The 27,690-nt window shown below is 43.4% G+C and overlaps 1 protein-coding gene across 4 annotated transcripts; it reads left to right on the top strand.

Moving 5' to 3' along the window:
- Nucleotides 1-927: 927 nt before the first annotated feature.
- Nucleotides 928-27,360, top strand: NDP (norrin cystine knot growth factor NDP). Of its 4 annotated transcripts, none has more exons than XM_083498485.1 (4): nt 928-979; nt 1,628-1,773; nt 20,879-21,237; nt 26,469-27,360. In XM_083498485.1, exons 3-4 carry the CDS (start codon nt 21,019-21,021, stop codon nt 26,694-26,696), a joined length of 447 nt encoding a protein of 148 aa, XP_083354611.1. In that variant the 5' UTR covers nt 928-979; nt 1,628-1,773; nt 20,879-21,018; the 3' UTR covers nt 26,697-27,360. The 4 variants fall into 4 exon arrangements, with proteins under 4 accessions (XP_083354611.1, XP_083354609.1, XP_083354610.1 ...); XM_083498483.1 differs by having other exon boundaries at nt 942-1,133; XM_083498484.1 differs by having other exon boundaries at nt 942-1,773; nt 20,882-21,237.
- The last annotated feature ends 330 nt before the right edge of the window (nt 27,361-27,690 follow it).

Below are 27,690 nucleotides of genomic sequence, written 5' to 3'. Positions count from 1 at the left end.
GTTCTAGACAGAGATTCTGGATGGCTCCCCCCCCTTTTGCCACCTCGCCATCCCTCTTTTCAATGCCAGAGTTGGAAGGCGGAACCCCAAATTGGTCACAAAGAGATCAGTGAAAAGCTGCAGAGAAAGAACAAACCGAACGTTTCACGAGGAGCTGGGTGGGAGAGATGGCTCAAACTCAAATTTAAGCCCCTCTAAAACCAAAGTGGCCCACTTGCTTTCCATCCAGCCAAATCTGACTGTACAGATCAAGCCAAAGAATGTTTCCTTTGTTGTGTTCATGATGCTTACTCATCTACCAGCCATTCCCCTTTTAGAGGAGTCTATTTTTACAGCATAATTTCCATCTGTCTTTTGATCTTTTACCACATAAGAGGCTCAGATATTAACAACACCCAGCCTGCCCAAACCTAAAGAGACTGTGACAGCATGGACTCAGGGGGACGTCTGCCTTTTGCAGGTCCAGCCTCCTGATCAGATAGGCACTTGTGAATGGCAAGATCTGCTCCCTCTGCGCTCTTCAGCCCTGGGTACAAGCCTTTATTTTTAACCAGCTTGGCAGCTCTGTTACCATTTGTGCGCACTGACATTAATCCTCCAAACACTACAGAAATATATGGCGGAACTGATAAGGTCTGTGGCACTAGAGCAAATTGTATAACTTCCATCCCCCGTAAGGCCAGTGGGAGGTGACTTTACAGTTCCTGCATAATTTCATAAGTATAAAAGGAAGTGAGCTTAGTATCGGTTGTATGGTACTTTTTCCCGCTGTTTAGTTCCATTTTGCTCATCATTAGAAGCGGATTGTTAACATTATGCTCTTGGCCCATAAAGCTTAAGCAAAAAAAAGTTTTAAAGATTGGACACAGAGGGCGGAGAGGTGATGAGTTCACTCTGTCTTTCTGATCATTAATATGTGAGTCCCGGAGACAGCTTGCTTAAAGCAGACTTCCAAGAGAGCAAGGAGAAAGATGCAAATGTATGCATGTTCATTCAGTTGAATGACAAGGCGATACAATACGCCCTGTCTGACCAACTGCAATAAGTCAGTACCTCTTTCTCTCTCTCACACACAGGATTCAATTCATAAATCTAGCATCAATAACTTACTCTTCAGACAAAACCTCATCAAGGTGACTTTGGAAGAAGTTACACTTGGCAGATATTTTCCTAAAAAGTATTTCTCTCTCCCCCCCCCCCCCCAATTTGAAATGGCAAACAATTAGCAGAGGTGCAAATGAGCTTGTCTCTGACCAAGTGATCTGGCAAATTTAGGTGGGACAGAATGAAGTTTGGACCTGAACCTCCATAGCCTTGTATGCCATCACAGGAAACATCCTGAAATTTCAGTGTATTTGCATCCAGTTTTCCAGTTCTCCAATGAGAGAAGTCTGTGCAGAAGAAGGAAGCTTGACTGGTGGTGTTTAGTGATTTCTCAGATAACAAGAGCTTCACATTTCTGTGGAATTCCCATTTGCTTGTGAGCTGCCGCTGCCGCTCGCCTGATTGATATATGACTGCAATGGCACTTTTCCATTTGACATTCTCTCTCTCTCTCTCTCTCTCTCTCTCTCTCTCTCTCTCTCTCTCTCTCTCTCTCTCTCTCTCTCTCCTGCTTAAACAACAGCCCTAACTTTTGTGTGTTGCAAATATAAAAGGCAAGCCATGTGACAGGGGGGCAGAAGAACAAAAGCATTTGGAAGTAACAAGACCTCTTTTTCGCTCTGAGTTGCCGGAGTCCAAAGGAAGGTGAAAGCGGCGCGTTTTGCAAAGGTAAGCAGGCAGCGAACGGAGAGATTGGATCAGAACGCCAAATATCGCCTTAATGTGCTTAATGAGAATGATTTGTCTTTTGACAGCCCCGCGCTCTTTAAATATCCTGCTTTATTGTTCACGAACTCAGATTTCATTAGCGATTGCCTAAAGATTCGCTGCCTACTAGATCTTTTTTATTTATTTATTGCCAGCGTGCCTTAAATTATGTGTCTCCTGAGGATGCCAGGGGGCAGTCAGTGGGGGGGGGGGGAAAGAATGAGTCCTTCTGGGGATAAAATAACTGCAGCATTAAATCCATCTCATCTCCGCGCAGGGGCTTCTCGGTTTGCACTGACCCTCGTTTGTACGAGGCTGAACTGGAAGGGGGACAGGCAGCTGAGTTGTGCGAGTCCGAAAACGGGGCTGAGGGGTATCTCCAGCGCTGCCTTTGTCCCATTACAATGGGACTCCATGAACGCAGGCGAAGCTCCTGCTATAAAACGGAGATGTGTTTACTTTTATGACAACTAATGTATGCTGATCCTCTGCCAGTCATCTGCTGGAGGGCTTGGAATAATTCGAAACAATAGGCAATATTTATTTCTAGGGTTGGGTGTCATCCTTTGCGAGGTTTTAGGTTTTGTTTGAGATCTCTCCCCCCCCCCCTTTCCCCCTTTCCCCCCTTTTGTATTTATCCAAACTTCTGGGAAGTTTTGCCACGGGGTGCACAGCACTGGTTATGGATTAGGATGGATTTAATATGTGCATTTGATTGGTTAGGAACGGCGAGGGAATCCACAGTGTTTGTCTTGGCTGCAGAACAGAGGAGATATATTGAGCAGTCGGCTTACGCCGTCAGCACAACCAATAATGCAGGGGGATGTCTGTTCGGCAGATCAAACCAAGGATGCTCCGGCAGGGCAAAGCTCTCAGAAATAATTTGCCAGTCTCCCCATACCTCCTGTTGAAAGAAGTTTCTGACGCTGCCCTGGAATCACTGGGTGATAGCTCACTAAACCATATTGCAAGCAGATTCATTGAAACCAATGAGTCTACTCTCAGTAAGACTAATGTGACCCCCTTTTTTGAAGGGGAAGGTTTCAAATGTTTTATTTTAGAGCAGCATAATTCTGAGAGATAATAATACAATGGGGGGTTTTTTTAACCAAAGATGTAATGGCAATTTTCATTTTCATTATTATTATTATTATTATTATTATTATTATTATTATTACTGTATATAAATGTATAGGTGGCTTCACATCATAAAGCCATAGAAGCAGTTCACACAGTAATAATAATAATAATAATAATAATAATAATAATAATAATAATAATAATAATAATACAGCTGTAAAAGCAATAAGAGCAATTCAGCAAACTCCAGAACAACAAAGCTATCCATACAAGCTCTAAAAACAATAAAAACATTTCACCAGATGTAAAATTGATCTTCCATAAATGACTGGGCTACACCTCAAAGAAAGCCTTCCTAAACAATAAGGTCTTCAGTAGGTGCCTAAACATCATCATCTTAGGTGCTTGTCTGTTTTTTGGCTAGTTGGTAATTCCAGAGAGCTGGAGCTGCAACACTAAGAGCCTGGTATCTTGCACAGGCAAAGTGCGCTTCTGAATATGTTACTCTCAGCAGTGTCCCATCTGAGGAGTCCTGTTGCTGGGCAGCAAGGAAACAAGGCAGTCCTTTAGATATTGTGGTCTTAAGTTATTTAGGGTTTCAAAAGCTAAAAGCATGTTAAATGTAACAGCAACATCTACATCGAGGAAATTTAGTGGACAAATTCCTGAAGAAAACAGCATCACCAGACAGTGAGTTGAATGAATATTTAAAGCAGCACGCTTGATTGTAGCATAAATTTCATGTGGGCATGAAAGTGTTTTCTAAAGGCTGCATTTGAGGGGAGTGCTGCCAGCTAGTCTAAGATTCAGAAAGGAAAAAAAGTGAACAAAGCTCTCTGGCTCATCCCTCACTCTGAAGAAATAGGAAGAATAATAGTCGAATAAGTTTACTGCAAGTGATACAAGAATATTTTAAAGATAACATTTCCCCTATATGAAGTGTGATGTTTGCAATGGAAATGTGTGAACCACAGCAAGGCAAACAGACATAACAGAAAATAACTTAGAAAATATGTTTGAAATTTGTGGCTAAGGACCATCTTCATTAGCCCTGGCCCCATAATGGAAGCAACCAACCCAACTGCATAGAAATATTGTGTCATGCAATAATAAAAGACTGCCGTGCAGTTGGATAATTTCATTTTTTACTGGCTCTCCCCCTTTGTTTGTTGGTTTTGTCCCAGAAAGCAAGTGAGTACCACCCATTGATCCAGAAGGGTGATGTGATCAAGATGGGTGAACATAGCAGAAGCATTTGGATTTAAGTGAAAGCATCTTCTACAGTTAAAACTTGTGCAGCCTGAACCTCCCCTTTTGCATGGACGTTGAATGGCAGACGCTTGCTGTCATCACTGCTATGATTATACACTGGAAGGAGGCAAATGGCATCAGATTTGTGGATTCCAAAACAGTGTAATGTCATTCAAGAGGCTGGAGAGCCGAAAGACAAAGTCCTAATGCAGTAGAGAGATCCCCCGCCTTAGAAAGTTGCCTTACATCAAACCATGTGGCTCAGTATTGTCTACGATGGCTGAGAGCAGCTCTCCAGGATTTCACACAGGGATCTTTCCCAGCCCTGCCTGGAAAACTTAGGGACTGAACCTGGGACTGTTTGCATGTAAAGCTTGTTCTGTGACACTGAGCTATAGCCCTTGCACTGAAGAATCTATTTCATTTATTGATTAAATTTGTATCCCGCCTTTCCTCCCAAATGACTCCACGATGGTTATTATATTTTCATCTTAGCTCTGTTTGGGTAGCTGAGGAATAATTCTGCAATAATTTCCCTCAGTTATGCTTACTGTCTGAAATGGCCTCTTCCACCATTTAAACGCTGACAGTACCATAGATGCCTCATGGTGGCTATGAAATTAACGACTTATGCTACATAAGCTATGTGAAATTTTAAGAGGATTATTTTAGATGGGAAGGCTAGGGCAGAAACTCCTGTTACACTTCTCCTGTTAAGAGCCATTCACAGTGAATCGCTTCTAAAGAAGCACACCTGTAAATCTATCACATGCAACACTGGGGATGTATTTGTGGTTCAACAGACTTAAAAGCAGGCCAGTGTGGATTCTGTGTGATCCTTGCAGGCAGGCATAGGATCCAGTGCTATGAGTGTGCCGAACTGAGCCTTCAGAGGATCTCTGTTTTCTAAAACTGGCTTTTGGTTCCTATTGCTTTTATTATTGCAACGATAAACCTGCAAGCATGTGGGCAACACAAAGTGAAATTTTAGAAACCACAGTTGAGCTGAACAGGTTTCCAATGTTTCAGGGTGGCGCGTTCAGTTCCCCCAAAGGGTTTTGCATAGCAGTAGCAGAACAAATTCTATGAAATAAGCACACTTTTTTTAGTTAACACAGGTTGTTTAGGTTGCAGAATTCATGTGCCATAACCACCACATTGGAGTGCTAATGCAAAAGCTATCCAAGTTGACTGTCACTAATAGAATGCAATTTGCACATTGTCAGGGTGAGGAGACAGCTGCCTCTATGGCGTTAGAAACGCAAGCACTGATGTACTCAAGTCAGATCTGGCTTGCCATTGGCAGTCTGCTTCTACCATTATCAGCAAAGACACTGTTACATCAGTGGAAGGAAAGAACTGTCTCTTCTCAGATCTCCTCATACAGCTGTTTGCTGGGTTGAGATTCCTCAGAACTTTGTGAGATTCAGGAAAGAGATTTCTTCTTTATTGTGCATGCATGATTATTTGTGTCCATGATGGTATCAGGACAATTATTCGTGATCAAGACTGTTTGTAAAACAAATTGGAGTAGTTGTGTTTTGTTTCCAACAGGCACATGCTTTATAGCAGGACTGGATCAAACGTTGTTGTACTTTAAGTAGAACTGAGCAACCACTGCAGTGGATCACCTTTGGAGAGGGACAGCGTATTCTTAACTTATGGGATCCAGCGCAGAGAGATGTGATGATGGTTGCCAGCTTAGATGGCCTTCTCAAAGGTTTAGACAAGCTCACGGGGCATTTATCAGCCATGATGGCTAAATGGGCAGTATAGCTTTGAAGATCAATTGCTGGGCACAAATGTGGGGAGGGGTGCTGCCTAGCTGGCCTGCTTCAGAGCTTCCCAACAGCATCTGGGGGGGGGGGCGCTGTTGGGAACATGATGCTGGTTTAGGAAGTCTCTAAGTCTGATCCTGCAGGGATGCTGTTCTTCATCCTTCTAAGATGTATTTATTTGCACCCCACCTTTTCTCCAAGGAGCTCAAGGTGGGCCCCACCAGTTTTACTCAGACAACAATACATTGACGTAGGGTAGGCTCAGAGAAAATGGCTGGTCCTAGATCAAGCAGTGAGTTTCATGGCTCGGCAGGGATTTGAACCTTGGTCTCCCATGTTCTAGTCCAACATTGCAGCCACTCCACCACAGTAGGAGTTCCATGCCACCTTTCAGTGTGAAAGCCTCGCAAGGCAGCTCATGGACACAGTTAAAATATAAAGTATACATGAAATCAATTCAGTAAGGCTGCAGTCCCATGCTCACATTCTAATAAACTCAGTAGGACTTACTTCTGAGTAGACATGAATAGGATGCTCTAAGCTGAGAAATTAAAGCAGCCATCTAAGTTCCCTTCCAGATGTGCATTTGGGATGATTTGTGCTCTTAAAGGTATCAGAGTGGTCACATGTGCTCCTGAATTTAAGCTGGTTTGCATCCTCAAAGTCTTTGAGATGGGTACATGGTCCATAGCTTCCAGGAAATACCAGCCAACTTTTCAAACCAGCAATGTTCCTTTGGTCATGTGCCATGCTGCCATGGCAATGTGCCACACTGAAGCCGCTTCTTTCTGACGTAAGCCTGTCCTGCATGCTTCCAGCTGATGCTGTTTTTGTCGTACTGAGGGGATGTTAAGCAAGCAAGCACAACCTGAATATTAAAAACTGTAAAAGTGAAAGCGTAGTGCTGTCTTGGTGAATAACTCCTGCTTAAATAAAGCGGGGGAATGAAGTGGGCGACCCTCATGTTGCGAGGGCCGGGGGAAGCTTTGCAGCTGGTGAGCCTGTTAATTTTCTTTTGGTCGGAGATGGGTATTTGCATGAAAGCAGAGAGAACCCAAATGGAGGATCCATGTGATCAGGCAGTGAGGGGAGCGCTAGGGGGGGGGGGAGGCAGAGAAAGAGAAACAATGGTGTAGGTATGGCTGTGTTGGTAGTGGTCGCTCTTGCTTTATCCTCTTCCTTTCCCTGCAGGGGCTGAGTCAGCCCAGCCGCAGGGCACAAGGAAGGAGGGAAGGAGAAGGGGGAGAAGGGACTGGATTTCTTGCTGCCAAGGAAGGAGAGAGAAGAACTGTGGCAAGGCTGCTGCCAATGCTGCTGCCACAGCTGCAAGAGCCAGAAGAAAGGTCAGGGTGGCATGTCGGCATGGCATCACAGGGCAGCTTCCACTGTTGGGGGGAAAAGAGAAGGAGAGGGCAAATGGCAGGATTGGAGGAGTCAAAGGAGGCAGTGCAAAACCAAGAATGCAGAAGCCTCGAAGAGCTTTTCTGTACTGGAGGGGATAGTAATAACAATTTTAATATTATACCCCGTCCATCTTGCTGGGTTTCCTCGGCCACTTTGGGCGGCGCCCAACAGAATATTAAAAACACAAGAAAACATCAAACGTTAAAAACTTCCCTAAACAGGGTTGCCTTCAGGTGTCTTCTAAAAGTCAGGTAGTTGTTTATTTCCTTGACATCTGAAAGGAGGGTGTTCCACAGGGAGGGCGCCACCACCGAGAAGGCCCTCCTAGTACAAATCTACAACATCCGCGTGCAAAGTGCAATATGCTTGCTGCTGCATCCACCTGCAGTACATACAGTACCCATCTGAAGGTGCCCTAGAGCAGACTACAGTCTAGCACAGGAAGCGCAGTAAAATAATTTCAGAACCAAGACATCAGTGATGCAAACAAGAAAACATTAAGAACTGAAGGAGCACATTTAACTTGAAAGCAGTGTGAAATCAAAGGGGTTACAAGGCCCATTTAAAAGCTGAAAAGGAGAGTGGGGGGTGTCAAATGTGCATCCTCGATGAAGGAGCCACCACTAGAAAGGCCCTGACTCTGTGGGTTCCATATTACTGAGCAGAATATGCATAAGCCAATTGTACTTCTTCAAACCCTTTCAGGCAGGGATTACTATGAAGCCGGTGGGGCATAGCTAATAGCGTCAAAGAGTCTGACCTTTATGTAAAAGCTGCTTTGAGAACCATTCAATTCACAGGCAGGCTGTAAATCAATCAATCAATCAATCAATCAATCAATCAAACAAACAAACAAACAAATGCCTCTTTAGACTTTTCTAGTTAAAATCTGCTTTTTGTCCCGAAGCACAAAAGGCTAGGTAGTATCCTTTAAAAATGTTTCAAACTTTTCTTGTTTGGTCTCCTTTGTATTAATGTGAATCGTTTGGCACTTGCTGTCTTTTAAAATCCTGCTAAGTTTCCGATTTAAGAAAAAAAAATTCTTGTGGCAGTGAGTTCCACACAATAATTTGCACAGAAAAAGTGATTCATCACGTTGCTGCCTATTTTCAGTTGACTGCCTCTCCATGCCACTGACTATTCCTTTGTTCTTGTAATCTGAGAAAGGGGGACTGCAAAAGCTTTGATCTGGCATGCCTCTGTAATTCACTACTTTATGTGCCACTCTGGGTGGTTGCTGGGAGGAGCGAATACTGTACATGCTCACTTCCATAATGAAACATAGATGTAATTGTATGAGCTCGCTTGCCTGATTCCCTGCCGATTATGATGTGGAATCCACCTGGGACCCCACAATTCTGGAGGGCCCACAATTCTGCTCCCACATGGGGAGAGCGCGAAAGAGAAGGAGGGAGGGAGGGCGATGCTGTCGCCTGGTCTGACTTATGATCAGCTGTTACTTCCTTTTTATGTGTGTCAGTGTGGAACATATTAAAATTTCTCAGTGACGGTATGCATGGAATCCCTCTGATGCCGCACCTCTAACTTAGCAGAACAATAAAAGCAAGGTTGTAGTAAGCCTTTGAGCAGCTGGTTGTCTATATATTCACTCTTTTTTCACATAATCTAATTCAGAATAGAATCCGGGTAGCACTGGCACTACCACTTCCAAGCTCCACCGGCTCTCGTTCTGTTTGCTGGAATGTTGTGGTGCAGCTCGCCCAATCGCGGAACTTTATCTAAATGGCAGGCAATGTATTCTTTCTCACCATTTGTCCATCAAATGCTGAAGCCAGCTCATACCAATGGGACTCTGAGCCACCAGGAATTCCGCTGGATCAATATTATTTTAGAGATTTAGAGACAGACAGCTGGATAGATGATAGATAGATAGATAGATAGATAGATAGATAGAGAGATAGAGAGATAGATAGATGATAGAGAGATAGAGAGATAGATAGATGATAGAGATAGATAGATGATAGATAGATAGATAGATAGATAGATAGATAGATAGATAGAGAGAGAGATAGATAGATAGATAGATAGATAGATAGATAGATAGATAGATAGGAATTGAATCATTGTTAGGGAAGTCTGCCAATAAGGTTCTCATGCTTATTAATACAGCAGAGCTATAATCCACATTAGCATGGCCTTGCAGGCAAGTTGAGGATTTGAGTTAATGTTCAGCGTCTGGTTTGGTGAAGGAAGGTCAGTCATATCATGATAGTAACCCACAGATCACTACCACAACACTCAGACTGGGGCTGGATGGGAGCTTCAGAGCATGCCACCCACCTTGTTAAAAGAAACAAGTTGATATCTGAGAACCTTTCATCCTTTTTCATCCAGTCCTTCCTTCAAGGAAATGACAAGTTTGACTGAATGAATCCAAAGGAAAGGATTTAATTCCTGACAAGGGTACACTGCAATGGAATTATATGAGGTTTTTGTTGGGTGTGTGTGTGTGACACACTGTTTTCTTTCATTATTATTATTTTCATCCTTTGTGGAAATTTCCCAGTGATTTCCTCAAGAGAAAAAGCAATGAGTGACTGAAAAACACTTGCATATCTACATATTACATACTGTCTTCTATTAGGAGCAAATCAACCATCCCTAAGGAGCAGGAGTGGGCGGTCTGGAGGGTCATCACTGCTATACACCTGGCCTTTGGTTGGTCATGTTGGTGCTGCTTAAAGGAAGGTGGAGAAACAAAGTGGTGGCAAGGTTAGCGCAGTGCAAATGCACTGGAAGATCCAATCTGGTGGGACCCCGAGTGGATTTCTGCCATGCGGACTTTGCTGCTGCCTTCTCCCTTCTACTCTACCAGCAGTGCTGCAACCAGCCAGAGATCAGGGGAACATCACTGCCCCACCATGCTTTCTGCTACTGCTAAATAGTGATCAAGTTTTTGAGTTCTCCAGGCTTTTTCTTCAGGCTTAAGCAAAACAGGGAAAGTGGGAGAGAGCTAGACATTATGCAGAAACCTAGAGGTCTGCAGAAAATGACAGTCTTAAGACGGAGTGCAGGACACATTAGGCAGGCTTAATTTGATTAGTCTCTGGTAGAGCGTCCTGAAATCTGGAAACAGATTTTGGGTTGCACCAAAGTCTGCTGGGATAAAGAAACAATAATGAATGTTCTCCATATTGTTTTTTATTAAAAAGATTATAACATACAGCAGTTACTCAGATCCATTTCCAGCACCTGGATCCCTTGTGAGGCAGAGAACAGAAGTAAAGAGAAGTCTGGCAGTTTTTATTTTAAGCAGCGTTGGAGGTTGATTTTGGGTGGCGCACTAAGAGTCAATAGAAATCCAACTGGGAGACCCTCCATATGGGTGTTCCAATGTGGATGTCTTCTACAACATGCTGTTGACACAATAATAGTGCATTAGTGGTGAATTTATTCTACTTTGTTAGCTGTCCAGCGATATTTCCCTATTAGCACCACATTAATGTTGTCTGGAGGGGCTATAGTGCAACAAAAGCTGAACAGCAAAAACTAAGAGCATTTGTGGTATGAAAAGTTAACAGTAGTTTAGCAGGAAGTTACAGGATACACACAGATTGGAAATGAAACCGTATGTCTGCCCCCCCATGTAGCCACAAATAATTTTGAAAGGAGGATTGAGTATGATTCCTCTGATAGCATTACTAGCACAAATAATAACGAATTATTTGTAGGAACCAAAATGCAGATGGCATATCCCATCTTCACATAGTAAAATATAATCTTCCTTCAGTTTTAAAAGTCTTCAAATAACAAAAATTGTAGGTGGTCATTTTGGTCTCTTAGGGAGAAAAGAATCCAAAAGCCACAGTGAGATTTTATCAGAACTCAAACTCTAGAATTCTACCTTCCAGCTTGTAGAAGAGTTCTGGAGAAATTGAAAGCTTGCTATTTACCTTGCGACATGTTTGTTGGTTTCTGCATTGGTTTCTAGATATTTTTGAATGAACCAGCATGGCTACCTACAACTTTTTTTTGTCTTCTGTGTCCATTCAATAATCCTGTGCCAAGCAACAGTACCCATTCCACATCACCATATTAAGACGGCACTAGTGAAGCTTGTGAAGCTGTTGCCAGGCCAACAGGGAACAGAGGTCGGGGTGGGGGTTGGGGGGAAGAGAAGAAATGTTAACTGTGCCTTTTTCTATGGAGATGGGAAGAGGACAGTCCCTTCCACTTTGGCTTGCAAGCCAGAGCAGAACTCTTGCCCCAAATATCAGTCCAACTGACACCAGATATTTTAATTCAACTTTGTGGTCTTTCTCCTATATATCACTGTTAGGTGCAATTCCATGATTAGAGGTCTTGATGCTACTATGTCTGTTGTAAACAGTTACAATCAATTTTTCCCCAGTGCAAAGCTATTATCCTGAAATGCCCACAATCAAGTTACTATCCATATATTGCTGAACTAAAAAAAGCTTTCAGAGAGAAAAGAAAATGTATAGAAAAATATCTGGACTTGTAAGCTTCTGACAGTGCTATCTTATGCATTTTTAAACATAAGTATGCCCCAATGAATTCAATAAGACTTACTCCCAGGTAAGCATGTAAAAGATTGCAGCCTCAATTGCTCTTCATTTACTTTCAAAATGCTGTCTATTCTCCTGTGTTTGAGAGGTGACATGCTTATCATATGATTATGATTACTTTTAAAAAGATAGTTAATGGGTATTTTTGGATAAAATTTCATCAGTGCCATCCCAAGTTCTCAAGTAACTAGTACGGCAGTGAACTAGTTGTCTGATGACTGTTGGTGCTAAGGTACAGAATAATAATTGACACTTTAGGCATACTGTGTTTATAGCTGAAATTTTATTGGTTAGTAACCTCATGGACGCGGGTGGTGCTGTGGGTAAAACCTCAGCGCCTAGGACTTGCCGATCGCATGGTCGGCGGTTCGAATCCCCGCGGCGGGGTGCTCTCCTGTTGCTCGGTCCCAGCGCCTGCCAACCTAGCAGTTCGAAAGCACCCCCGGGTGCAAGCAGATAAATAGGGACCGCTTACTAGCGGGAAGGTAAACGGCGTTTCCGTGTGCTGCTCTGGTGCTGGTTCGCCGGAGCAGCTTCGTCACGCTGGCCACGTGACCTGGAAGTGTCTGCGGACAGCACTGGCTCCCGGCCTCTAGAGTGAGATGAGCGCACAACCCTAGAGTCTGTCAAGACTGGCCCGTACGGGCAGGGGTACCTTTACCTTTTTAACCTCATGGAAATTCTAGGCTGGGCAATTTCATGCTGGTTCTCTGTCCAGTTGCAGAGCTGATAGGGACATTGTGGAACCAGCATAGACCATGCAGTCTCTAGAGTCTCCATCCCACTATTGGCAATATGGTCTCTGGGTGTGAAAAAATGTTTCTTTTCTAGTGGCATTGCAGTGTCCAACTGACTGTAGAGGCATGAGCCATATGGATGTTCTCCAAGGCGAGTAGAATCTCTGGGGGAGGGTCCCAACCAACAAGGTATCCCTCCTCCCCATTTCTTTGCTGATAAGCACCAAGGACTCTCTTAATTCCTCGCCAGTGGAGAAGTAAGCAACAGGCGTTTCAGATGTAAACCTTTCTTTTACACCAAAAAAAATCTATAAAACTAGAGGAAATGGGTTTTAGAAAATGTTTTGAATTTAAGACCATTTTCAGCTGCTCACTCAGAGGAAAAGAGGCTAAAGTGATAGCAAATTACATAGCAGAACTGGCTTCCAGAAAATGACAGTGAAATCTTACTCTCCGACATCTTCCTCAAAATGACAGGGTTATGCTGGAGAACTGACTACACAGGTGGATTCTGTCTTTGTATTGGAAGTACTCGACAGTTAAGAGGGGGCGTCATCGAGGACATAAAGGCCAGAAGTTAACAGACCCACCCTTAACTTTTGGACAATCTGACTACGGTGCCTCCTTGCTCTCGTCCAGAATGCTGTTTATATAACACTGGATTAGCGTGTGTGAATGGCAGGCCAAAGCTTCAACAGAAGTAGATCACGTTAGTTCTGCTGCAGCCAGAGTTACTCTTGTCCTTTATGTCAGGCAGGATCTAGCCCCGAATGTTTAAATTTGGTATCCATACAAAACCGTGCTGGGTGGGGTGCAATTATTTCAGTTTGTTTGGAATTGACTTTTATGTGGCTTCAGTTCTCTATTTTCACCTCTTTCCCTCTGAGTGGATCACAGCTGCTTTATGACTTCATCCGGCATTTTTAAGTTGGACAACAATGCAGTTGCGAGGGTTTCAAATGCACTCACATCACTGTCTGCCTGCCCAGTCATCAGCCGTGCACAAATGCTTAAATAAGGAAGCATGAAGAAGGGGGAGGGAAACAATCCCACTGCAGAAATATTTATTTACCGACAAAGGGCAAGACCTACTGGGCACTTCTTCTCTCTGTGCCACATGGAAACAAAGGGGAGATGAGCCAAAGCACACTTTTTCTCTTGCTAAGTCCCTTTCACACTACTGTGCCAGAGCACGTTGGTTCTGTTTAAAGCAGCATTAGGGTGGAGCAATGTTGAATGTTGCATTAAATGAGGGCTTGATAGATTGAAAGGAAAAATGCAAGAGGAAATCGTTGCCGTAATTTAAATTTTGGCGCTCGAGAGGGCATAGCACTTAGCATATATCCAATATCAATATAATGGCACGAACATTAGCAGAAGAGAAAATAGTGCCAACCCCTGATGTTCTTTATCTAGCAGTTTTTCAAGCACACCCCCCTAATTTCCATCTGATGTTCCCTTTCAGGCATACATACGGAACGGTGCCTAGCGCAGCCAAACCTTGCATGTGTTTCATATGAAAACCTTTCTCTAGTTTTTGGATATTTGGTAACAATGACTTAACCTCTTTTATGTGCTGATTAAGTTTCATTTTGCATGGAGGACTGCAATAAAAGTTATGGCTTCACAAAGAGGTGGTTAGAAAAATGGTTCCACGTGGTGGCAGACTGCATCGGAATTGCCCCAAAGAGAACATAGCTCAGGGCTTGGTCAGAAAGCACATTATGCTTTGCGCACTGGCTGGAGGCTCCAGATCAGATTCCTATAAGGCAGAAAGTGGGGAACCTTTTCCAGCCTGGGGCCAAATTTCTTCCTGGTCAATCTTCTGTGGGCCACATGTCAATAGCAAGTGGGCAAGAGGCAGAAGTGTGTGGAGATGTGAGTCTTACCTTTGCACAGCAGGCTATATTCCACCCATGCAAAAGTTAAAGGTTTCTGACTTTTGCCACACACTTCTTTTTCCTGTATCCAGGCCAACAAGAGCCATTGTCACAATTCAATGACATACTGTCTGCCTGCCAGGCAAAGACAGTAAGCACCAGTAAGCACCAGCAAGATGTGTCTGGAAGCTGGGAAAGCAAGGCTGCCCCATCGGTGCTTCCACATGGACTTCATGTTCCTAGATCCCCTTGTTTACACCCATGTACACACACACATCCTAAATCCACAGTTACCAAGGAAGGAACATGGCCCTCAGTCATGTTCTTGTGTCTGCCTAATTTCCCCTGTAGCTAGTAGCACTATCCCTCAGCTGCTGTTTTTATTTACTCATTCTGCTGGTGGTTTTATTATTGCATTATATTGCACTGCAAGATGTGCTGGGAGGGAGTTGTTCTGAAAGGCAAGGTATAAATCAAACCAGGAAATAGCATTGATATCGCACTATAGTGTGTTCAAACTACTTCAGATACATTACCTTGTTGAACTCCTTACAATCACCCCGTTGTTGTAGATCTCCTCCCTCACCACTGATATTGTATGTGTGTGTGAGAGAGAGTGTGTTAAGGCTAAGGGAGAGTATTGTGCTTAGGCCTTCCTAGTGGTTTCATGGCAAAAGGAAGCAGAGTGCTTGGAGTGGCTCATGAAGAGAGTCTGCAAGAGGTCCATTTACTTGCGATTCTCCAGCAGGCGCACAGGTCACACCGGGATTAGCGGGAAGGGACTTGCTCCGAGCAGAGAGTCTGCCTCGTGCAGGGCTGCCATTTGCTTGCACAGCTAGCAGCTCCTTGAATTTTATGCCTATTATTAGATCTAAACCTGGCATCAGGTTGGCAGGCTCTGCAGCAAGAGCAACAAATCAATCAGGCAAACAAGCAGAAACTCTTCCAAATAAAACTCCAGCTCCGGAGATGGGAGGGCTGTGCTGGAAGCAAAATAGGAAGTTGCGTTGCCCCCAGGGCGTCTCGCCCACTACAGACCGTAATAGGTTTAACTATTAAGGGTGTTTTACTCATTCGTCCTATATTCTGAAGTGAGTAGTCAGTTTTGCCTGCAGGCCCACCCTATGGAGCCAAGCCCAAGCAGATGCTTGACAGTGTTTCTGTAGAAAAAAGAAGGCACGTGTCCTGCATGACAGAGGACAATTCTCTATTTGAAGGGCTGCCAGTCCTTTGTTTGAAGGGCCATCCATCCTAAGCCCACTTTAAACAGGAAGGTAGAGAAGAGACCTTGAAGTTGCCTATTAGATAGATAGGAAACTGAGAAGGTACAAAAGTCACGTGGTCACCATCTTCCTCACTATGGTGGGATGTATTGTGTGTTTCTATTCAAATTAATGTGATCATTTCTAAATGATCACCTACTCATCAAAATCAGCACACACACATTTCATGCACATCTGTGCCCTTGTTTTAAAATGCTGTGCGAGTGGCCCTCCTACTGTAGAACATTGAGCTTTCTATCTTCCTCTGGTGCTACGATATGGCAGCCTGCATATGCAGATAACTATTGAGTGGTTTCCATAGGATTGTGGTATAGCCTCACCTGCAACTGTTGCACAGGGCACACCCTAAAAAGTATGGTAGTTCATGCTAAGCATAAGCCCTAGAAGAATCCACCAGCTTCCCCACATACCCAGCTGACCTGGGAAACAGAGGTAGAGCTTTGGCCTGGGTGAGCAGCCAGATGCCTGGCATAAAAACCGCCCAGCTGTGTTGGCAATAGACACCCAGCAGCACAGCGTCATGTCTAGTGAAGTGGCAGCTTATCAGAGGGGGTGGGGAAGGTTATGGCAGGCCTCCATGGGAGCCGCTCCTCACCCTGTTCTTGCAGGGCCCGCAATTGTAATTTTCACTTTCCCACCACATTTCTTGTAAATGTATATAATCATCTTTATTGCAGTTTCTGTAATTTTGGCCTCTTTTTCATAGCAGCTTATTTGGAGCTAGTACTTCAAGGACCACCACAGAGTTGAAAGGAGGCTCTGTAGGTTTCTCTGCAGAACCCTGCAGCCTCCTCCATCAGTCCATGCAGTCGCTGGCTTTTCTAAGTGTCACCACGCAAGTCAACCCTGCCCAGTTCACCACCAAGAAAGGCTTGTTCTCCAGTAGTGTTGGGTAGGGATGGGAGATAGGAGTAATTTGGTTCCGTTCACCTCCAAAGGTGAAGCTTTCTAATCTGACACTTCCAGAATGAAAAGAACTGAGCTGTCCTTCCAAAATTTGTGTTTATCTGAATTTTGCAATGCCACTCTTCATCCAAGTACAGTGGTACCTCAGGTTACAAACACCACGGGTTACAAACACTTCGGGTTACAAACTTTGCCCCAAGATGACAACGGAAATCACACGCCAGCAGCGCGGTGGCAGAGGGAGGCCCCATTAGTGAAAACACACGTCAGGTTAAGAACAGTTTTGGGTTGAGAACGGACCTCCGGAACGAATTAAGTTCGTAACCCGAGTTACCACTGTAATGTAATGCTAGAGGAGGATAAAATGTACATATAAATGCATATATTGGTGAGAATAGCATGCAAAAATAAATTATGTTAGCGGAGATTGTTTTATAAGAAAGTGTTTGTTAGACAAAGGTGCACGTGTTAGGAAAAATTCTTACAAAGATGTTGGTGAATTTTCACAATGCCTTTTTTTTTTTTTTTGAAAACTGATTTGGAAATGTGAAGAAACAGAAGGGAGAGAAACTGGAATCAAAATTGACAGATTTTCCACTGGTGGTAGAAAGCAGCCTCTGGGTGAGTATGCCACCACATGGCTCAGCAGTCCATTGGACAGAGCAGATGAACAATAACACAAGTAGGTCTTAGGAAAGACATGGAGAAACCTGTTCTCAGGCTAAACTAAACACGGTCTATTGCCATATAGTTTGCCCCTGCAGGCAGGTATTTCCATTCACAAATCGTATTTGAGTAAGTGAACCAGATTGAGAATATGGTGGGGAGGGATAGGGGAGGCCACTTGGGAGGCTGGATCCAGCCTTCAGACTGTGGGCTAATTACCTGGGGTTATGTCCTTTAGCTTGCTTGCCAACAAGAGGCATGTCACTGTTCAAATTGCCTACCTGGAGCAAGGAAAGGTGGGCAAACAGCTAGTGGTTGGAACAGGGGAGCAGCCTTCTATGTCCTTCAGTAGGAATTCAATGGCCAGCCCAGTCCTACCATTGGGCAGGGTGAGGCAGCCTCCAGATGCAGCTGTTTTGGGGTTATGAAAGAGCAGCAAATGGCTTTTTAATTCATGATTTCTGTGTTCTGAATTTATGATTCTTTCATTTTTGGTTACTGTACTCCACATTTATGATTCTTAAAATTTATGGTTATTGTATTTTAAATTTATGATCCTTTAATTTAGGGTTATTTAATTTAATTTATGGGTTTTGTACTTAACGGCTATTATTTCATTTCATTTCTGTTTATTGTATTTTGACAGCTAAGGAAGGGGAGAGGGAGAGGTGCTTGCGAGGTTTTCTGCGCCAGATGCCAAAATAACTTGGCTGCCTTTGGCCTTTATGCACCTAGACATGTGGGAAGCAGCAAAATGTCTTTGGCCAGACCTGCTCACTGATTAACATTATTTCTTCTTCTCATATTGGTTGGTTGGACTTGACTGACATATCTTATATGCTTATTGAAAACGAATTTGGTAGGTTTATTGGTGGGGCTGAAGTTGTAAGATCTGCAGCTGTTGCTATTTAATCAGGTGGCTCATCTATATATTTCACCTTCTCTGTCAGCCATTGCTGGGAACTGTAGGTGGGCAGAGTGCTCTGGCACTTATGTCTTGCTTGTATGCTTGCGTGGCGAGTTCCCGCCTCCCCCCCCCCAAGGAAATAAAGACACAGGACACAAGAATTCAGTTTATTGGGTCAAATTAGGCCACAACTTTATTGATTACAGGAATTGAGCGGTATTGGCTTAGGCATTGGTCCTAACTACTAACCGGCTCCTAGGCCGGAAGGGTTAATCACCAGTGGGAGGAGTCCTGCTGAGGCACGTCGACTAGGACCTCTCCCTGGTGTTACCACATGGGGGCGTGCCATGGGCCCACACCTCCCTAGGCTTAGGACAGGGCCACGCCCCCCGGAATCCTTTACCGGACTACCCTTGTTTGGGGAAGGTGATGGCATTCCCTTCCCCCCTACATTTTCATAACAATGGAACAGTACCCCCACCAATGCCTAACCGCCAATACCGAAGAGTTGTGACGGTTTGCTATGAGGTAGGCGAAAACCAAATGGCTGGTGCCAATCTGCCACCTGGAAAAAATTCCTACCAGGCCCCTTGACGGCGACCAACCATAGTTCATAGCAACGTCAGAGAACCTAGCCTGAATAGGGTGGGACGGGAGGGAAAGCCGGGTCAGCTGCAGCGAGGGAAAGAGGAGGAGCCTCAGCTGCCGTGGGTTTAAATGGCCGAGGCCCGCCCCCAGAACCAGCCGATTGGCTGGCCCGGGGTATGATGTGGCTGGGGATTCCTTTTGCTATTGTGGGGGCTGGAGGCAGCCCCTGCGAGAGTGGGGGAGGGGCGTGAAGCCCGCAACCCCACCTCCTATGGGATCGCGGAAGTGGCTTTCTCACAGACATTGGGTTAGCTGGACTAGATGAGCTATTGGCCTGATCTAGCGGTGGTCTTCTTATGTTCTAATGTACATGATATAAAACATATATAAAACAACTCTTGGTGAAAAAAGAGAAAGTACAACAGGACATCTATTCTTTCAGTGTCAAGAACTTCAGATTTTCAAGCACCAGTTATCTCGAGCAGGAATATTAGGAGGTTTTAAAGAATATATGTTTCTAGCCCTCATCCTTTGATGAAATGCCACCACTGATACTTCATGTCAGGAGTGGGAAACCTGGGGGGCCAAATTTTAATTTTTAATTTCTATACCGCTTTATATTTTTAATAAAAATCTCAAAGCAATTTAAAGCATATTAAATCAATAAAACAATAGCCAGGCAATGTTCCTCCGACCTCATGAGGAGCCTCTTCAGTAGGGCTGGGTGAGTTGGGGCCTCGCCCCTAGGTTAGGTGGAAAAGGCCTTGCAGAGAGCGGCCTCCACGCCTCACAGCCCTTTGCATCTCTCTATCTGATCCTCACACGATATCCCCCATTGAACCTGCTTGGTACACTCCTTGAGAGCGTCTGCCTAGCTGGAATGTGCTTTTGAACTGTGATAATGCCGCTTACATGCCTGGGTAGAGGATAGAGAGATGGATAGATGTGTGTCTGTGTGTAGAAGCCTCTGGCATCCGTAGTGCTGGAATGTAGCCTACTGTGCAAAAATCAGAGTCTCGTCCGTTGCCAATAAATTTGGCCCTCAGGCTGATAAAGATCCCCAACCTTTGGCGTGCTATGTGATTCGATCCTAGTGTGACTTAAAGCAAATGCATGTGGCTTTGGGGGTTATTTGCTGGAGCTTCTTGGGATTTATTTATTTTGGCTTAATGCAAGTAAATAAACATTTCTGTACAGGTGAACAAATTTAATACAGTCAAGTAGTGGCTCCCATCTCTTTCTTCGAGATGGAAAAAACTGACTCTTATAATGTGCCCTCCGTATGGTCACAGAACCTCCTGTTAGTAAAATCTCATTCAGATTTGTTTTAGATCAGTATTTCTGAAACTTGGGTGCCCTCCTACTTATGAAGGCAAGCACTTTCCCCCCTAGCTCCAGAGACTCACCCTCAAACTCATGCCGTGTGTGTGCTCACGCACCCTTTGTGGATGTGTAGGTAAGATCTCTTTGCTAGCAGCAAGACTGCACACTTATTTTCACATATGTTCCCTACATCTCAGCCCATTTCAGTGGACACAGCTGTGTGTAGAGCACAAAAAAGCAAGTCTATCGTTGGGGCAATCACTGATTAGAATGGCTGAACAGATCACTGGAGAGAGGGATGAGCCCAGTGAATTAATTTTCGTTTCTGCTTTGAGCCAACATTTCCATCTTTAATGTAACTCTCTTTAATCCTCTGGAACACACCTTTCAATTTTTCATGCGAACCCTCAGGCCTTTTAATGTTCAGAAATCCTCAGGTGCCTTGCTAAATAATTGACATTGAACGGAACCGACCGGAGACTTCATTGCATAAAAACATTTTCTGCAATATTAAATGTCCTTATTATTAAAACATTGATAGAAGAGGCTTTGACCTCTTCTTCCACCACACCTACAATGGGATGATGTTTGCTCACTAAGTTTTTCTTGGCCAACACCGGTCTTTTGAGCTTTATTATTATTTATGCCTAGTTCACTCTAGAGGCCATTTTGTTGTTTTTCCAGGATCTTAATTTATTTATTTTCTATCCCAGCAGCCATGCAGGAGATGTTCTGATGGATTATACCCTCCACAAATGCCTAACTCAAAACCAGCAATGACAAGCCAGAGACTTAGCACAGAGCTCTCATTTTCCTCGAAAGGGACTGGGCCTGAGTCTTTAGAGTGCTTCTGATGCTCTGCCTCCCTCTACTGTATTTCCCGAGAAGTTCTCCAACGATGGGAAATCATGTATTAGCCGCTTCCATTTCCGTGCTGTCCCTTCTGGCAATAATGGGAGACACAGACAGTAAAACAGACAGTACTTTCATGATCGATTCAGACCCAGACCGTTGCATGAGGCACCATTATGTGGATTCCATCAGCCACCCTTTGTACAAGTGCAGTTCAAAGGTAAGTGCTATCTTAAACTTCTCGACCTTTCTTACATGCAAGCACCATAAAAAACCAACAACATAAGGGAGAACAATGTGTTGTGTACACATGTATCTGAAGCACACAGAAGCCGATTTTTCACAGTGCAGTTTTGCACATGCTGATTCGCAATTGTACACAGCTATGTGTGATGACATCATCTAAAGTGGCAGCTGCTATTCATGTTGTCTGTGCAATGGTGTTATCTACTCCTCTCCCCTCAAACAGAGTGTATATAAATTCTGTGTGTGTGTAGTTTGAAAGAGAGGGGTTGGAAACTGGTGTGTTGAAATATTGTTTTTATTATTTATTATGCATTAAGTTTATATGCTGCCCTTCATCCAAAGATCTCAGGATGGCTCACAAGATACAAATACAGGATAAAAGCACAAAATAAATAGTTCCACCTCAGGGCCAGGTCTACCGTTAGGCAGAGTGAGGCAGCCAACTCAAGCAGCCAGTTTTGGAAGTCATGAAACAGCAGTAAATTTATTATTGTTACATTTTTTACTGCCAAGGAGGAAGGAAGGAATTGGTAGGATGTGCTGCCTCAGGTGCTAAAGTAACTTAGCTGACTTTGTGCTTTGTGAATTTTGACTTGTGGGTGGTGTGGAAGGCACCATTTGCTCCTCCACATCAGGTGGCAAAATGTCTTGAGCTGCCCTGGTAAACCAGTCTTTATATTCCTAAACTTTTTTTAAAAAAAATCATATTAAATCCTAGTACTGCATATGCAGTGTTTCTCAAACTTGGGTCTCCAGCTATTGTTGGAGTGCAACTCCCACCATCCCTAGTTAGGAGCTTAGTGGGCATAGGGCTGTAGCCGAAGTGAACTTCTCCAGCCATGACTGGTTGCATTTGAATTAAGGGAAATATGACATCTAATCCTTTGCAAAATAAATGAATTAATAAAGCTGATACCTCCGAATATCACAGACTGAAAATCAGATGGACATCCAGAAAACTGATGGTGTAATTCGCCCTTTCCCAACCTATTGCCTTTCAGGTGCTCCTGTCATACCAAGTCAGCATAGCCAATGGTCAAGAATGATGGTCAAACATCATCATGAGTGCCATTGCTTTCCCATCCCTAGTGTAACTGATCACTCACACAAAGAACGCTTCTTCTGCAGGAGAAGCAGAGGAGATGATGTCAGTACAACTATGTGTTTGTGAAGGTCCAAGGAGATTCTTAAGAAGTCCGACTTTTATTTTTATTTTTAAATGAAAAGGGCTGATTCCAGGACAGATCATAGAGATTTTTGCTTCCAGAGTGAAATATTGAAAAGATGCCTCCCACAAGGGGCTGAGCTGTCGTTTTTTACTTCCCACCCTTTGCACTGCAGACCTATGTGCCATATCTCAAAGTCTCCTCAGTTTCAAAAGCAATTTGCCACGAGGCCTGAACTGCTGTTCAGTGTTTGAGAGTAGTCACACTGTTCTTTGGAGGCAGGAAAATCATCACTCTTTCTGGAAACTTGTCTGAAGTAACTGCCCCATGACGATGCCAGTTCTGTCTGATTCATGTGGTATAATTTTTGATACACCTGCTTGAAGAAATTTATGAATTGGCCAATTGCAAATCTAGTCAGCTCAACTTCCCTTGAGTGAGGTGGCAATTTTTCCAACCACTCCAGTCACAGAAATTGTTGCTGACATATTTTTGATCTGTCAGTTCATATATATTAAGTTTCTCCACATGAGCACATTCCTAGAGAAGGCATGGACTGCCTGCAGGGACACAAAATAGATTATGTGAATTGGCACTTAGCCTTTATGGCTGCAGAGTTGCGTTAGAAAATGTGACAGCAAGAAATACTCTGAAAGGTACATTTATAAATTGAAAAATATACCATTTAAAAAGACTAACATGTTCACTCAGAAATCTACCAGAGTACAAGCAAACAAATACATACAGCTAAAATAGGGAAATTAGCCACACTCATCCGGATTATATTTTCTTGTGTGCTGATTGAGTTGCTGCATTCACTGAAAAGACACAATGTAGGCTGGGGAGATTGTTTTTTATTGTGTGGAATTTTTCCTGACTCAGCTCAGTGTTCAGGACTGTCATCGTCATTCAGGTTGTTTTAAAGTACTTCATCTAGTCATTCCCTTCTCAGCCAGACAACTTCATTTGTTACAGACTTCCTGATATGTTTCATATTGTGAATAAATTAAGGGGAAAGTGTGACTGACCATGTAGACAGTCTTTCCTTCAAGTGGTGGTGCTACCACCATATTTTAAAGCAGAACTTCCATAATGAGTGGAAGGACCAGAGGTTTCCTCATCACCATCAGAAATTTCTGTAGCCCTCCTGCCAAGTCCATATGATTTTTAGCGTCTGTGAATTATTAGCAAGGATGAAGAGGAGGAGGAGGAGGAGGAGAAGAAGAAGAGGAGGAGGAGGAGGAGGAGGAGGAGGAGAAGGAGGAAGAGAAGGAGGAAGAAGACCTCAAGAAGGATTTTCAAAAATAAAAATTTATAGAATATGAAAATGTCCCTAGAAAATTGTGCTTCAGTAGAGCACAAGAATACATTTTCCCTCTTACAATATTCAAATTATTCTTATTATTACAGGACAGGAAAACTGTAATATTGTACACTTGAGGAAAGTTTTTTACCAAAATGTATCAGGCATTTTCTAAAGACATTTTACTATTCAGTACATTTCAATTTTTCAATACAATTTGAGTCCTTGGCCCCCTTTTAGTCTCCTTCTGTTTGGTGATGCCCCCTTTACCTATTTTTATGAATTGCTAATATTAGTATATATTTCATATATTCAAGACAATATCGTCCAAAATAAAAATCAGTGTATTTTGTGTGTGATTACCTTGTAGACCTCATCACAACGAGACAAAGAGGTGCTATTGAGAAATAATCCCATGTGGATTGAAAGTAGGGCAGTGGGGTGGAATGGCCCTTCTGTAATTCGGGATGGGCCATAGCTCAGTGGTAGAACATCAGCTTTTCATACAGAAGGTCCCAAGTTAAATCCCTGATAGCTTCAAGTCAGGGTTGGAGAAGACCCTGGTCTGAAACCCAGCAGAGTCACTGCCAGTCATTGTAGTCACTGCGGAACTAGGCGAACCAATGTCTGATTCGGTAGAACACAGCTTCTTATATTCTTAATTACATTCAGTTGGTAGCAAAATTGAGGTAAAAACACACCACTTGCCTTTCTTAAGGGATATGAAATTCATTTGTGTCCACACACATTCTCCTTCCATGACAGCTTCAGATCCAGTTTTCTTTTGATCCAAATGTAGTAGATGTGGTTTACATATGGTTTCAAGTGATTTTTGGCCAACCTTTCCTTTTTCATTTAGAAACATGAGAAAATGCCAAAAAAGGTGTTTTTGCTTGGAATATTGTGCTTGGAGAAACTTGCTGTGGCTTAATAGCAGCTGTTGAGTTTTCTGCTATGTTCTGCTCCATGGAAGTGGGGAAGAGAGGCAGCGCCATCGATTGTAGCTCCAACACCTGCTGCTGCTGCTGACCATTTGCCCTTCTTTTTTCTGCAAAAACCAGCTCAAAAATCCATACGGAGATTTGTCCCCATTACTGCCTGTTAAAAATGAACTTGCCTTCTCTGTTCAGCCTTTGAAAAAAAGCAAACGACTGATACCAGCCTTATATTATACTATATATAGGCTAATGTAGACTAAACATATAAAAATACATAAGATGCATAAAAGAAATGCATAAAAGAAAACTGCAAAGCATAATATAAATCCTTCATAGCAGATTATGTCAACTGCAAACTGAAAACAACAATTCAGCTGGAGAAGGCCTGAGTAGAAAGAGCAGTAGAAAGAACAGCGCTTAAAGCATGGGTAGGCAAACTAAGGCCCGGGGGCCGGATCTGGCCCAATCACCTTCTAAATCCAGCCTGTGGATGGTCTGGGAATCAGCGTGTTCTTACATGAGTAGAATGTGTCCTTTTATTTAAAATGCATCTCTGGGTTATCTGTGGGGCATAGGAATTCGTTCATCCCCCCAAAAAAATATAGTCTGGCCCCCCACAAGGTCTGAGGGACAGTGGACCGGCCCCCTGCTGAAAAGGTTTGCTGACCCCTGATCTAAAGCAATGCCTGTGCAACTGCAATGAAGCCCCTCTTGGTGGTACCCACATACTGAATATGTGACACCTCCAACAAGGGCTCCCCAGCTGAGCCCAGGGGCCAGATAGGAATATAGGGCAAGTGGTCTCTAAAAGCATTGCATACAACAAGTAAGGGATTTCCAGAAGAATAGCAGTGTTAGACTATTGCAGAGAAATCAGCAAAGAGTCTTGTTTCACCTAAATACTGAGAAGTTAATTATGGCATAAGCTTTGCTTAACAAAAGACTACTTGCATTGTGTGCCACTGTGTGCCACAAGACTCCTTTATATTATTATTAAATCTGGAAGGTATCATCTGTGTCTGGGGAAATATGGTCCATAAAAACAAGAGAGAGGAATGAATGCCAATCAGTATTTAATTCTATAACAGTAGCAAGCCTAGGGTTGAGAGAAAATTCTCCATGCTATTCATGGGCAGTGGATAGGGTGAGGCAATTCATTACCCATGAATAGAGCGGAGAATTTGGGGAGAGAATCCCAGAGGGAAGAAGAAATTCTGTAACAGCATCTTGGGGCAGAGCTCACCATTATCAATGGCAATAGCATGGCTTCTTCTTCTTTTGCTAAGAATGTTTTAATTAGACTGCTGTCATATCTATAATATTATTGCACACATACATGCCTCTGCCTCGGAAGCACTACAGTAGATTACTTTTTCTGCTTAAGTGCGTTAGAGGAATAGACAGGAAACAAGTGGACTAGGAAAAGAACTCATGTGAAACAAGGGGTCCAAATTGGCCATTTCCAGGTGGCCACGGGTGCTAGATCACATGACTGGGTTTGCAACACTTCATATCTTACCCCTCCTGATCCATAATCAAAGCATTCTATATTTTAAAAAAACCCAATATGATGAAAAAATGTATACAAAATGTAGCTGATGTGATAGAAAACTTAGGCCCAGAGTATATATACCCATAATTAAATTATTAACACAATGCAATGAGGCCTAAATGGGTTGTGAAGTGGGCTGCTTAATCGGAACCAGGTAGTTATGAACGATACAATTTCTTCCGGCATCACAAATCTGCACTGCTCTGGGGCTCCGTTCCTTGATTCCTTTGTCTCCTTCCTTTGCAGATGGTGCTGCTAGCTCGTTGTGAGGGACGTTGCACTCAGACATCACGCTCCGAACCAATGGTGTCCTTCAGTACGGTCCTGAAACAGCCCTTCCGCTCCACGTGCCATTGCTGCCAGCCACAGACTTCCAAGCTGAAAGCCATGAGGTTGCGCTGCTCAGGTGGCATGAGGCTCACGGCCACCTACCGTTACATCCTCTCCTGCCACTGTGAGGAGTGCAACTCCTAGGAGCAAACCCTCTGCAGCAGAAAGAGTGGGAGAGACACATGGTCTGCAGCAGAATTCTCAGAAGCAACAGCAGCCAAGGCTCACCTTTTCACCAACTTGCTATTACAGGTCTCACACAACCAAGGCCAGTTAAGCATGGATTTAATTTTCAGAGCTGCAGAAAGCAAATCACGATGTTGCTTGGGAATGTGCCAAATCACGAACAGACATCAGAATGTATATCTATGCTGAAGGGAAAAAACCCTGTTGAGGTGGTGGAGGACTGGTTTTTAGAAACCTCTTTTTCTTGGGAAAATACTTTGGGTAGTTTTTCTGGTTCAGTATTTCTTTAAATCCTGAATAAGGGCCCGTGAGAAATTATGACTCTTCATTTTGAGTGCCCTGCCAGTAAAAGTAAAAAGAACGAAAGACATTATAGAATATGTACATTGGATGCTATTATGTGGGAAATGTTTTATTTTAGAAGAAGAGAAAGACTCTGTCCCTGTATGCAGAAGCCTATTGTATCTTTTAAATATGCCCATTAGTTTATATTGGCCTTGGAAATGGACTGTATTGATGGTAAAAGTTATATTTTATCTGGTCTGGCAGCCAAGTGCTGGACAATTTATTGTGGTTTAGGTGCAGTTACAAAATAAATAACAGAAAATTTATTGAACAACAAGTGCAGCTCCTCCAGTGTTGGGAAGTGGTGTTTACGATCAGGGACTGAAGCTTTGAAAATAGTTGTTTTCAATTGGGCCTCTTTGCTACTATTTTAACTTCTATGCAGGGTCCAGAGCTTCCAAAATAGTAATAGCTAGTCTTGTTTTCCTTCACAATAGGCACAAGTTTAAATGAAGGATTCTCTTATTGGTGAAGACATGGTTTTCCATTACTTGGTAAGTGCATCATTGACTGATTACTTACATGGGTGAAATGGTGTCACCCATGTCATGCCCCTTGATACAACTTTGAGCATCATACTTTGTGGTGGGGACTGTATACACTCTTC

The sequence above is a fragment of the Podarcis liolepis genome, assembly GCF_965112155.1.
Source record: "Podarcis liolepis genome assembly, chromosome: 4".
In the NCBI taxonomy this organism is placed as follows: Eukaryota; Metazoa; Chordata; class Lepidosauria; order Squamata; family Lacertidae; genus Podarcis; species Podarcis liolepis.
Note: the sequence above shows the minus strand (reverse complement) of the source record. Positions and strands in the feature narration are given on the sequence as shown.